General features: G+C 32.4%; 2 protein-coding genes across 2 annotated transcripts; one reads left to right on the forward strand and one right to left on the reverse strand.

The window, feature by feature from the left end:
* Positions 1–725: 725 nt before the first annotated feature.
* LOC109796681 (S-adenosylmethionine synthase 1) lies at positions 726–3,012 on the forward strand. The gene is made up of 2 exons (XM_020356429.3): positions 726–879; positions 1,585–3,012. Exon 2 carries the CDS (start codon positions 1,595–1,597, stop codon positions 2,774–2,776), a length of 1,182 nt encoding a protein of 393 aa, XP_020212018.1. The 5' UTR covers positions 726–879; positions 1,585–1,594; the 3' UTR covers positions 2,777–3,012.
* Positions 3,013–5,315: 2,303 nt separating this feature from the next.
* LOC109797493 (putative receptor-like protein kinase At5g18500) lies at positions 5,316–10,281 on the reverse strand. Its single transcript, XM_020357546.3, has 8 exons — positions 9,898–10,281; positions 9,040–9,739; positions 8,575–8,679; positions 8,131–8,253; positions 7,892–8,062; positions 7,646–7,775; positions 5,874–6,086; positions 5,316–5,707 (listed from the first exon to the last, which is right to left on the reverse strand). The coding sequence occupies exons 2-8, from the start codon at positions 9,717–9,719 to the stop codon at positions 5,591–5,593; spliced, it is 1,539 nt and encodes a 512-aa protein (XP_020213135.1). The 5' UTR covers positions 9,720–9,739; positions 9,898–10,281; the 3' UTR covers positions 5,316–5,590.
* Between the last annotated feature and the right edge of the window lie 3,023 nt (positions 10,282–13,304).

Below are 13,304 nucleotides of genomic sequence, written 5' to 3' on the forward strand. Positions count from 1 at the left end.
CAAAACGTAATTGATAAATATATATGACTTCAACTTGAAAAGAACGTAGCTGGGTGGGGGTATATATATTGATAATGTCGCTATGGCCCATAGCGACACTGTGTCGCTATGGCCTATAGCGACACCATAAAAAAAAATTTAAAGGAAAAAAATATACATAGAAAAATAAAGAAATTACACAAAAATTAATTTTACAATTACAAATTATTATTCAACTGCTAATATAAAATAAACAAATTGTAAAATAAAATAAGTAAATAATTATATATATTTTTTATGATTACGTTTTTAAATAAATATTTTTTATTTTTATAAATATATAATTCACTTCATTATTTTTAAATTTAGAAATTATTTTACTTTTTTTGTTTTTTTTCTTAAATGGTGTCGCTATGGGCTACACCATTTTAAATGGCGCACAAACTGTGTCGCCTCAGCCCATAGCGACACTGTTTTGGCTCATTCGAGCCCAGCCCACACAAAAAAAAAAAAAAACCACGTGGCATTGGTGTCGCTATGGCCCATAGCGACACCGTTGTAAACAGCCTTAAAGGCGTAAATAGTTTTCAAACAGCACCATTTACGTAAATAACTTCCCAGACAACCCTACTTTGGTCAAAAAGCCCTAAATATACTTTTCTTTTTATTTAACATATAAGTAAATTAATTTAATGAGATTAAGAGAAAAAAAATATAAATATTTTGGCTACAGGTGTCAATACCTATCAAAGCGTTACAAGTACGATGTGTGGACAATGGCACAGAGGATCCGATCCATTCGGTCTATAAATTCTAACCCAAATTCGCGGCGTAAGAGTGGCAAGGAATTTAGATAAACCTGAAAAGAGTTGAGACTGACTTGACTCTATAGTGTAAAAGGTTTGTGTTTTTGGGGTTTGTCCCTACTTGCTAGTCATCTCATTTTCTGTTACTTTAATTATTTGCATGTTTGTTTAATCTGAATCACGCCATGCTATTTTTATTCATGCTTGAATTATTGGTTATGAAAATTTGATTGCGCTAGTCTAATTTTGCTACAATCTGTTATCCTTTTTTTTAATTGAAGAAATTGAACAAACTGGCAAATTTTCCATAGGTCTTGCTCTGATTTTTCTCCTGTTGTGTGCATGTGAAGAATAACAGTTGCAATTGAAACTGACGATTGAGGGATTTTTCTGATCGTGTGAATTTTTTTGCATTCTCCACATCTGTAAAGTTGATAAATCTTTAGCAAATTGAACCACCTTCAAGAGATGGTGATCCACCATTTTCGGTCATGAGAATATTTGGTTTTCTATCTCTTTTGTGTCTTTTTTAATGGGGGTAAAATACCTTTTTTCTTTTCTTGAATGTGAAGAATTCATCTTTATGCTTTTGGGGTATAAGGACAGGGTTTCTTTACTCTTCTTAGAATCAAAATGTCTCATTAGTCATTATTCTTCTGCAGGTGTGGAACTTTACTTTTTACTGTTGTTGTAGGCTGTGTAATTTTAGCACGAACCATTTGTTGTATTTTTAAACCAATCCTTTGTGTCATAATGGTACTTGTGGTCATATTTTTAATCCTTCTATTGCTTCTTGTAGCTTGAGAAGAATGGATACCTTCCTGTTCACTTCTGAGTCAGTGAATGAAGGTCACCCCGACAAGCTTTGTGACCAGATTTCTGATGCAGTCCTTGATGCCTGCCTGGACCAAGATCCAGAGAGCAAGGTTGCTTGTGAGACCTGTACCAAGACCAACTTGGTCATGGTGTTTGGAGAGATCACAACAAAGGCTGATGTAGACTATGAGAAGATTGTGCGTGACACGTGTCGTTCCATAGGCTTTGTGTCCAATGATGTTGGCCTTGATGCTGACAATTGCAATGTGCTGGTCTATCTGGAACAGCAAAGCCCTGATATTGCTCAGGGAGTCCATGGCCACCTCACCAAGCAACCTGAGGAGATAGGTGCTGGTGATCAGGGCCACATGTTTGGCTATGCCACAGATGAAACACCTGAGCTTATGCCTCTCAGCCATGTCCTTGCAACCCAGCTCGGTGCTCGCCTCACTGAAGTTCGCAAGAATGGAACCTGCACCTGGCTCAGACCTGATGGAAAGACTCAAGTCACAGTGGAGTATTACAATGACAATGGTGCTATGGTCCCGGTGCGTGTCCACACAGTCCTGATTTCTACTCAGCACGATGAAACTGTTACCAATGATGAGATTGCAGCTGACCTCAAAGAGCATGTTATTAAGCCTGTTATACCTGAGAAGTACTTGGATGAGAAAACAATTTTTCATTTGAATCCATCTGGCCGTTTTGTCATTGGTGGTCCTCATGGTGATGCAGGTCTCACAGGGCGCAAAATCATCATTGACACCTATGGTGGTTGGGGAGCTCATGGTGGGGGTGCCTTCTCTGGGAAGGACCCCACCAAAGTGGATAGGAGTGGTGCCTATATTGCTAGACAAGCTGCAAAGAGCATTGTGGCCAGTGGTCTTGCTAGAAGGTGCCTTGTGCAAATTTCATATGCAATTGGTGTTCCTGACCCCTTATCAGTGTTTGTTGACACTTATGGGACTGGAAAGATTCCAGACAAGGAGATTCTGAAGATTGTGAAGGAAAATTTTGATTTCAGGCCTGGAATGATGTCCATTAATTTGGACCTCAAGAGGGGTGGGAATGGAAGGTTCTTGAAAACGGCTGCTTATGGTCACTTTGGAAGAGAGGACCCTGACTTCACCTGGGAGGTGGTGAAGCCCCTCAAGTGGGAGAAGCCCCAAGAGTAAGGTTGCAGTGAGAGTTATGATGAGTTGGTTCTTTAGCTGCTTTCATGACTGAGTTTTTTGGTTTGATTTTGGCTTTGCCTTTTCTTTTGGGTCTTGTTTTTACCTACTGTATCTCCACTCTGTTAGTTCTTTGCCCTATCCAAAAACATGTTTGTACTGAGCTGAGTATTTTAAAAAGTTAGGGGACTGTTTAATATTATGTTTGAAACAACTATCATTATATTCATTTCTATTCATTACAAGTCTCGTGGAATATTTATAATCCTTAATCTCGGTAACATGGCAGAATATTGAGGAATTACAGAATTACAGGTTCCTTAGTTTTTTTGGTTTGGAGTCACTTCACTTGAATCAGATATATTCATTGGAAAACTTATATTTGCCTTGCTACATCTGTTGTCCCTCATACATCGCGAATGCAAAAGAGAAATGTTGGTTTCGAATATTGCTGGTACAAATCATCGTTCAAAATAAAAAATATCATAAGAGTAGCAACTGAAGGAAAAGGAAATTACATTCTTCTTAGCTCTCCCTCTCCCTAAATATTTTTGCGTACACTGTTATTCTTCCAAATCCAAATTTCTTGTTACTGCTGAATGTTATTACTTATTAGCATTTCTTTTACACTTTTCTTATTTAATCAAGACTAAAATTCGATTCCTAGTTTAAAAATAGAGTTGCGAGAGTTTGATTCCTAATTTGAAAATAGAGTTACAATTAGAAATATCAAATCAAAAACTAAAATTCGATTCCAGTTTAAAAACATAGTTGCAAGAGTTCGATTCCTAATTTGAAAATTGAGTTGTAACTAAAAATATCAAATCAAAAACTAAATTTCGATCCATGGTTTACAAATAAAGTTGCAAGAATTTAATACTCAGTTTAAAAATAGAGTTGCAATTAGAAATATTAATTTATTAAATAGCGCATTCATACTATTTTTAAGAGAAAAAGGTTATATATATATATATATATGTATGTATATATTATGGTACAATATGTTAACATAATGTGGCAGATTAATCCAATTAGTGCAAATAGGAACCATGAAAGAGAATGAGAAGGAATCGCTATGCCAGCAAGCCTTAGCCTAGTAGGTTGAACCGGTTCAGGCTGCTCAAACATTTTGTATTTAGATGGGTTGATGCTCAAACGCAATACATCTCCTGTATTTTTTTTTTGTCAATAGTACAAGAGAACGCAGGCTCCAAAGGCCCAAAGGAACAAACCCAACACTCCTAAAGAATCTCCCAGCAGCAAAAACAATCTAACAGAAAATTCATCACTTCCACTTAGTTGCCTTCGGAGTCAAGGCTTTCTGACAACACAACACAATACATGTCTTGTTCAGTATTAAGGACCTCCCCAATACATCTTTAGTGGCCTTTTATTTACGATTATGGATTATGGTGAGACCAGTTAAAGTCTAAACTAGCCTCATTTTTCATATTCATCATATTATAAGTGAGACTTTCACTTTCTTCCCTCTCAGATAAACATTTTTTTTAGTGTCGTTCTATTTATAAGATCTAACATTAAATAATTATTTATTTTTTTTTATAAATTTTATTTTTTTCTCATATATTAATTATTTTTGGACTAAAATATCATAAATTAAAGTGTGTTATCTTAACTTAATAAAATGCATTAATTATAAATTCTCTAAAGAGTATGTACTTTAGTCAAGAGAAATATAAGCATTAATTAGGATAAAAAAATAATATAGGACAAGTACTCTAATTGGTTAGAGATATATATTAAGAAAAAAAAATAGTATAAGGGTAGTTCTAAAAAAATATAGGTTAAAATACTTGTTTAATCTCTATTTTATAGTTTCATTTACTTCATTCACTTTTTAGTTCTTATAACTTAAAATATATTTTTTAGTTCCTATGCTTATCTTTTTCAATCTTTTTAACAATAGGCATCAAAGATATAAAAAAGACACAAAACATTGATAATTTAAAATAATTTCAAAAAAATAAATTTAATATCAGATATACAAAATTGAATTAAATAATTAATATCTATCACGTTAATCTAAAAGAGACAACATTACAACAACAAAAAAATAAACACAGAAACTAAAAGGGTTATAAAATTACAAATATAGAGGTTAAAAAGATTCTTATCTTAAATTATAAGAATTAAAAAGATCTATTTTAAATTATAAGAATTTATAAAATATATTCTAAGGAAAACTATAAGAAATAATAAAATATTTTAACCAAAAATATATAAATAAAACAAACTTATTGTTTTTAACTAAATCACCTACTTTTAATTTCGGTGAAATAAGTAATTGAGTATTATGTATAATAATAGAAGTAGTATTTAAATGTAATAAAAAAAAAAGTAGTATTTAAATTTTTTTCAGCAAAAATTATACTGTCACGTTCATGAAATTTTAGCATAGCCTAAAATAAACTGAAGGTCTCATGAGCGGTTTCTCAAAAACATAAACTGATCCTTCCCTTCTTACGCTCCCCAATAGCAACATATTAATGGAGCAAATATTGAAATTAGGAAAGATATCAAATTCTGTACACAACCCAATGTTATGGGTTCTTTATCTTAGGAATAGCATCCATCTTCATACACAAAAGGACACCAAGAACCAATGCATGGTAAGAAAAATATTAAAAATAAAAATATCCCCAGCTGTGCCTACCCCTTTGCAATGCCCATCTTAGGTAGGCAAAAATCCAAGAATCTAAAAAGCTACGGAGGAAAAAAAAAAGAAAAAAAAAAACTACCACTTTATACATCCCAGTAACCCCCGAATTCTCAATAATAATAGGGTCATGTCTGTTGTCACCCTCTTCTTTCTTCTCTGGAATCATGAATCTCACTCCTGTCTGTGTCAGAATATTCCTTCTGGGACTCTATTTCTCCACTACCCCCTCGATTTCTTCTTCGGTGTCTTCGGTCCTGAACATCCACACAACCAATGAAATCAAATGTCAGCCTAAAAACTTTGAATTTTGAAAGAAAAAACAAAAGGTGTGAGATCAACTTTGTTCTAATATGTCATTTCATTTTTCACAACAAAATTCTATGATGAGGACTTAAATCAAGGAAGTGGGAAAAAACAAACCTCTCTTGGTAAAGGGTATTCCTCTGACTCCAGCATACGTACAACTTGGCCCATCTTGGGCCTTTTCTCAGAATCTGGATCAACACATCTTAAAGCAGTTAAGAGAGCCCGTTTTAAAGCTCTGGTGGATGGCTTCATCTCAATGTTGGGGTCCACCACTTCTTCTGATCTCCTGTTTCCCACCATCATCTTCAGCCAATCAACCAGGTTCACCTGAAACCATTGCAGATAATTGGTATAGGTCAGTTAAAAAACTTGATCAGAACCTGTCTTGTAGAAATAAGTTATACTAAGAACACAATTCTTGTTTATATTAATAATCGAGCAAAAGGTGGTGAAGGGAGGAGTATTTATAGTCCTCTACACAAAGTCACAAACTAATCCTCTTATAATTATTGCAGGTGCCAGGCCAGAGTTCATATACCGTATAGTTAAAATGGACGTGGTCGATAATGAACTATTCATAGCTCAAATTAGTAAATTACCTTCCAAATTTTGAGGTTAACTGTCTATAGTGATAAAGTAAGCTTTGGATAAGCTTCAAAAGGATAAGGTAATGAATTTTGCTTTGTATGGGGTCCCTCGTAGCAATAATAGAAGTAGAATACTGAGCAATTTTTAGGTGCACCCAGGGCAAAAAAAAAAAAAAAAAAAAAAAACCACTTACGTACCATTCAAAACATGACCCCTCGTATGTAACATTCAACATGTTGCTAAAGTAGATGATAAATGACCCACAAAGCTGAGATGGTACACAGTACTCAAAGCTAAAGAGCAAAAAAAAGTTCTTTCTCTAGAAACAACTAAGAATTTCTCATATAGCAGTGATGACAATAATGAACATGCGAAAAAGATAGTTACTAGCATGTTGAGAAGGTCAGTGCTGTGTTTCCTGCTTTTGAAAGAGTTGCTTCAAAAAAAGTGAAGACTAAGGCCTTGTTTGTTTACTGTTCTCAGAAACACTTTCTATTTTCTAAAATTTGTGTTCCCTAAACACATTTGAAAGTGTTTGTTCCCCTAGTAATTTTTGTTTTGTAAAGGTTTGTCCCATGAGCATTTGAAGAAAAAAAGAGGATAAAAACGTGTTTTTTGGTTTTTAACACACTTGTTTTAGAAATAATTTTCAAAATTTAACAGATTTTGGATAAGAAATTGATTGCACGGTAGTGTGAAATTGATTTAGAATAGTATTTTTAAAACAAAAAAGTGCGAAGGAAACTTATAAGTTTTATTGCTGTTTTAACTAGTCAATTAATTTTTATGCATAATGTCCCAATATAATACTGGAAATGGAAGTCACTGGTTCAAATCCTGAAAACAGCCTCTCCACCTGGGGAACAAGGTTGCATGCTTCAACCCACCCCAGATTTCATCAGGTGGAGCCTTGCACTGGGTCTTCATTTATGTCCCAATTATTTGCTTCTCTTAAGAGTTGGAAAAAATAATTAGAGATAATAGAGCAGTCATGCACCACCAAATTGAAAACAGAATGGAACAGACCAGATTTTTCATATGAATAGATTTGTTGCTAATAATATATAATTTTCATCCTTAAGTTGATTGGAAAAAAAGGTAGAAGTGTTGTATAGCTACAACATATGTCAAGATTAGCCGCAGATACACAAGACAACAATGCATTTCTTTAGTACCACAATTTGGCTGAATGAACCAAACATACACGGTTAATGTTTCAGGGTGGTGAATTGGGAAAAACACACTGTATGCACAGTGCTAAAAGTTGAATTTTGTGCTCAAGATAAAAGTTTACTCACTTCATTTGCTGGTCGACCATAGTCAACTGGATCTCTTCCAGTAATCCCTTCCAATAGCAAAACACCAAAGCTATAAACATCACTCTTCTCATTTAGAAGTCCAGTATTTGCATATTCAGGAGCCACGTATCTGAAATATTTAAGCAATAGAGAAAATAAGAATTTTTTTTTTTATAACAAAAGTTGAACAACACTGAGCATGAGAGAAGTTTATTACTATAATGGGTAAAGCACAGAAAAACTGACCCAAAAGTTCCCATAACTCGTGTTGTGACATAACTCTTCCCAGCACCCAATAACTTGGCCAGGCCAAAATCAGAAACCTTAGCATTGAAATCATCGTCAATTAATATGTTGCTTGACTTGATATCTCGGTGTACCACCTTTGGCTCAATTGCTTCATGCAAATATGCAAGCCTGAAACATGTACGTTGCTTTATATGAGGAATAAGAAAAATAGAACTAACATAGATGCAGGGACTCACGCTTTGGCTGTGCCAAGGAGAATCTTGATTCGTGCTTCCCAGGTAAGGTATCCATGGTGACGCATAGCTCCATGAAGCCACTGTTCTAAGTTTCCATTATTGACATACTCATAAACTAACATCCTGAAAATATATCACAATAGGAGAATTCAGTGAATGGGATATCGACCACCTCACCAACCATCAGGAAGCAGATTAATGAACATGCAATTCTTAGAGTCTGTTTGGATACAAGATAGAGGTGTTTTTGAAGGTTTCTTTATTGAAAATAAAGATTATTTTCCACTAGAGAAACCATTCAAAGCACTTCTAAACTTATATTTAACCAGACTCTTAGTATAATTAATTGTCATTTATTCTGGCAACAATTATTTAATTTAGCTAAGCTAGCTATATGAAATCATATATGTTGAGATGGGACTATTGTAATTGAGAATTATATACCTGTGAGTTCCCTCCATGCAGTACCCCAAAAGGCGAACCAAGTTTTTGTGGCGGACATGACCAATAGCTTCAACTTCCACTCTAAATTCTTTCTCTGCTTGACCACTGCTAAATTGAAAAGCTTAAGAGCTGAATTTCAGCTAAATAGAGATGATAAAGGGATTGTTTGGGTAAAATTCTCAAGAAACACTTTTAAGAGATAAAAATAGAAAATAAAATTAAAATAAGATTCTCTATAGGTTAAAATTGACTTATGCATAAGTTAATTTGTAGAAATTCTCCTGTTAATTTCTCCAAAATCTTACTTTTAACTAATGCAAAAGCCAGTTTTAACTTGTAGATAGGCTTATTTGATTTCTTTCCTACTTTTTTCTCCCAGAAGTGCTTTTGATGAAGTTTATCAAAATTCACTCTAACAACAAAACAATTAAGGTAACTAGCATGAATATTGTACTCAAAACTCACATGTTATTGAGTATCTTTTTAACTGCCACTTGAGTTCCATTGATCAACTGTCCCCTATAAACAACTCCATACCCACCTTCACCAAGGACATTTTCTTTGGAAAAACGGTTTGTGGCAAGTTCAAGATCCCTCAAGGTAAACCAGTGACCCCAACCCAAGTGAGAGAATTCTGGAAGGCCAGATAGAGGTGAAGGAGCTGTTATAGGGTATGAAGAAGATTGCTTGTACACTGTAACCGTGCCAGTGCCAGAGCTACCTTCTTCTCCTGAATGTGTGTATGAACCACCTCCATCTTTCTCTATGTGATGAAATGAATCCGAGTAACTAGTGCTATCCCCATTCTTCATCTTCCCCACACCTAAATGAACCATGACTTTGTCTGATTCCTTGTCACTGGACTTATCATGAATTGTGAGAAGTATTCCATCACGAGGAGCAAATACATTGGTTGACACTTGTTCAACCCGCACTTCCTTGATTTCCTTTGAGACAGCAGGTATTTGACTAAGGGGAATCCTGTCTTTATCTTTTCTAGATTTCTTCCTTGACGTGAGGCAAAGTGAGAGCACAGAGAGAATAACTATTATAGACAATCCAACCGCAATTCCAATTATTTCCCAAACCTTAAGACCAAAAAAGGGAGTTTTCTTGGACAATTCAGCATTAAGATTAGACCCCATTTCTCAAAAAGCCTTGATACCTACAATATGCAACACAAAGCCATTATCAATTAATCCACATAACTGCATACATTCATCAAACAATTGGAACAAGTATGAGATTAAAAAATTAAAAATAACTCAAATTAAAGAGCTAATACACCAACAACCTATAAACTATCCATAGTCTCACTCTTACCAGTACTCATTCAGAAGAACAAGTGAGAAGCCTCAAATCCCAGATCTCAGAAATAGCCCCATCACAAGTTAAGAGGCTGAAACAAGGGAACAAACCCAAAAGGCAGATCTTTGAGACCCTTGAATGTTGGGGTGTCAGCAAAAGCAAGTCTGTCTATATACGCGAGAATCGTATTCCCATGTGTGGAAATGGAAAATGTGAGTGCGAATCTAAGATGGGGTGGAGCTATCTGAAGAACAGACACAAAGGTGGTCGGGCTAGAGGGACATGAATGGAAATGTGAGTGATGATAAAGAGGAAGGGATGGAGTTATCAGTGGTAGGTGATGAGTTTCGGAATAGATGCCTTCCAACGCATGTATATCAATGTGCTTATAAACATCCATTTTTTCTAACATGAAATTCTCTAAGGGGTCAAATATGTTACTTATTGCCAATGCTAAATCAAAGCTATGTTTCTCCCTCTTAGCCTTGCCTATTCCATGAACGTGACTCGGTAATTATCGGCAAATAAATTATTTTCACTCCTTTTTCGTTTTATTTCTTCTGCTTTTTTTTCTTTCTTTCCTTTCTTTTCATTTTATGGTAAGTTTAAGTTAAGCTGTAAATTTTCTGTCCATCAACAGCAACTATTCAACTTTTAAGCTGATTATCATGCTTAACTAATGGAAAGAAAGAAAATAAAAAAGGAAGCAAGTATAATTAAATGTATTTTAGTCTTTCTAAATAATGTTAGTTTCTTAAAAATAAATTATCTTTGCAGTAAAAAGTATCTTATTTATGGAAATATATTATGTGTTTTTTTTTATTATTCACAAACAATTGTTTCTTTTTAAAAATTAAGATTTTACGTGTCATAATTTCTTTTTACTGTCTTTTCCTTTTATTAAAAAAAATCGTTACTTCAATTAATGCTCCCTTGCCCTCTATAATGTCACCATCATCTCTATTAGCTTTCTCATCTCTTACGGCATCAATCTCATAGCTTCCAAAACTAACCCCAACCTTCATCAATGAAGTAGCACCCTCTTCTCCTTGTTAATGGGTTTTTACTCTTGTTCTTAGGTTATGGTAACTACTTTCCTTGGCATTATGAAAACTTTATAAACCTCCTTTCATTAGACCTAGGAAAGTGATTAAATAATCAATAAAGATGATATATATTTGCTTAATAGGAATATACTTTTCCTTCCATTTAGTCAACATACGATTTATCTTCTTCTTATTGAGTGATTATCATGTTTAGCTTTTAAAATGAAGTTATTTTGTTTTTACAATAATTGTTTATTAGTAATGACGATCAAAAAATAACAAATTAACATGTTAAATCTATTAAAAAAAATAACATGGTATTAACTTAGGTGACACTTTACAATCGGAGGGGAAGATAAGACAAGAAAGAACAAAAAAAAAATAAAAATAGAGATAAAATATTTATATCTCCCTTTTTAAACTTTTGTTTATAAAAATAAAAATAAAAATACTACATATGACTCCTTTTCGTAAATAAGAGAATAAAAAGAGATAATTTATCGACTAAAAATGAGTATTATTTGATTTGCAAAGACTAAAAAAATATTTTATCTTAAAATAATTGTCAAATATTTTTTGTTAATGTACATTACATATTTTAGTTCTTATTTTTGAAAGAGAGGATTTTAAGTTCTATTTATTTTATTTTTTGTAAAATGGTGTGATTTATTTTACATTAGATATTTAATTTAATTTTTTTATTTTAAAATATTAATATTTAAATTTAATTAATTTTTTAAGTTAATAAAATAAAACATTTACAATCAACATATAAATATCTAATTTTTTAATTTTACTTAAATATAAATACACTTGTACAATATATTGAAAACACGTTTATAAATTACTTGTTAATGTTAGAGTCAGATATTTGTGTATGTATAATGCTAACGATAAAAAATCTTACACAAATTATTTTAATTTAGTAGCCATTAATTTAGTAGTGAAAATTAAAGTAATATGTATAAAATATTAGGTTCAATTTGTTATTATAATATTTGTTACTTATAAAAAGAAAATCAGTTATAGTAAAATTGCTATCAATTATTCATAATTGGTTTTTGACACCAAAAGTATTCCTAAGCGTTAATAAACAATGAATGAATTTTTTAATAAAATACATGAATGACTTTTTGTGATAAATAATTATTAACACCTTTAACAGCTATTTAACAGTCGGAATGAGGGGAAAATAATAATTAAATGTAACTTAACATGCCTATATTCAACGCTAAACTGCTACTTGACCATTATAGTTATAGTTAGAGCGTTTTAAAATTATTTGTTCCTAAATTATTTTTACATCTTTTAATATAATTAAGTTGCATGAAAAAATATTTCTCAAAAATCATATCTAGAAAGGAGTAGAAATAAGAATTTTATATGTTTGTGATAAATTATTTTAATTTATTATTTTTGTGGAAGTATATATTATTGATCCTTTGTCAAGTATATGAATATGAACGTGTAATCAAATATTTATTTATCATATTAATAAAATCATATTTTTTTATATATAAACAATAATTAATACCTCATAAATTTAGGCTTCGGTATTTTAAAACCATAAATATTCACACTTCTTTTATACATTTCCTTAGTTCGGAAGAATAAAAACATAAAACAACGTGTTTCATTATTTTATCATCTAAATAGAAGATGACACAACAATAATAATAATACAATAATTATAATGTATAAATGACCTCATTGAACAAGTTATAATATATATATATATATATATATATATATATATATATAAAAAGGAAATTATATACAGGCCGAAGCAAGTACGAAACTGAAATTTATCAAGGACGTACTAATGATGTTTCTGAACCACGCGATGGACTTACAAAGGAAACACCTTTGGAAGCACTAATTTAATAATTGATTTGACTTATAAACTAATTAATTTGTTCCTGAGCTAAAGTTTTGAGATTTAAATTAAAGAGAGAAATTAACAATTTTGTTATTTGAAGTTACTTTTTCCTTTTTTATCTTTTCAACTAGACAAAAATTTATCAAATTTTATTTGAGTCCAAGACCAACACATGATCTTGCATTTCTCAGACATTAGTATTTGTCTGTCGTTGTTTACTTAATTGCTTGCGTCACCAAACAATTATTCTACCGTAATCAAAATCTACAAATGAGTAAATCTCACCCTGATTGGGCATACACTATTTTATCTTTTTGAAATATTCTCTAAGTGTCGAAATATCTTTACATTTATATACATGCACATCCCTCCCATAGTTACGATTTACAACATAATATAGCTAGGGGAGAGGAGCTCTTATGAACAACTAGAATAATGATTTATATGATTATCAAGCGCGTAAAGCGATTCACGTTAAATTATTTTAAGTTTGAGTC

The sequence above is a fragment of the Cajanus cajan genome, chromosome 6 (genome assembly GCF_000230855.2).
Source record: "Cajanus cajan strain Asha chromosome 6, NIPB_CcT2T_4, whole genome shotgun sequence".
In the NCBI taxonomy this organism is placed as follows: Eukaryota; Viridiplantae; Streptophyta; class Magnoliopsida; order Fabales; family Fabaceae; genus Cajanus; species Cajanus cajan.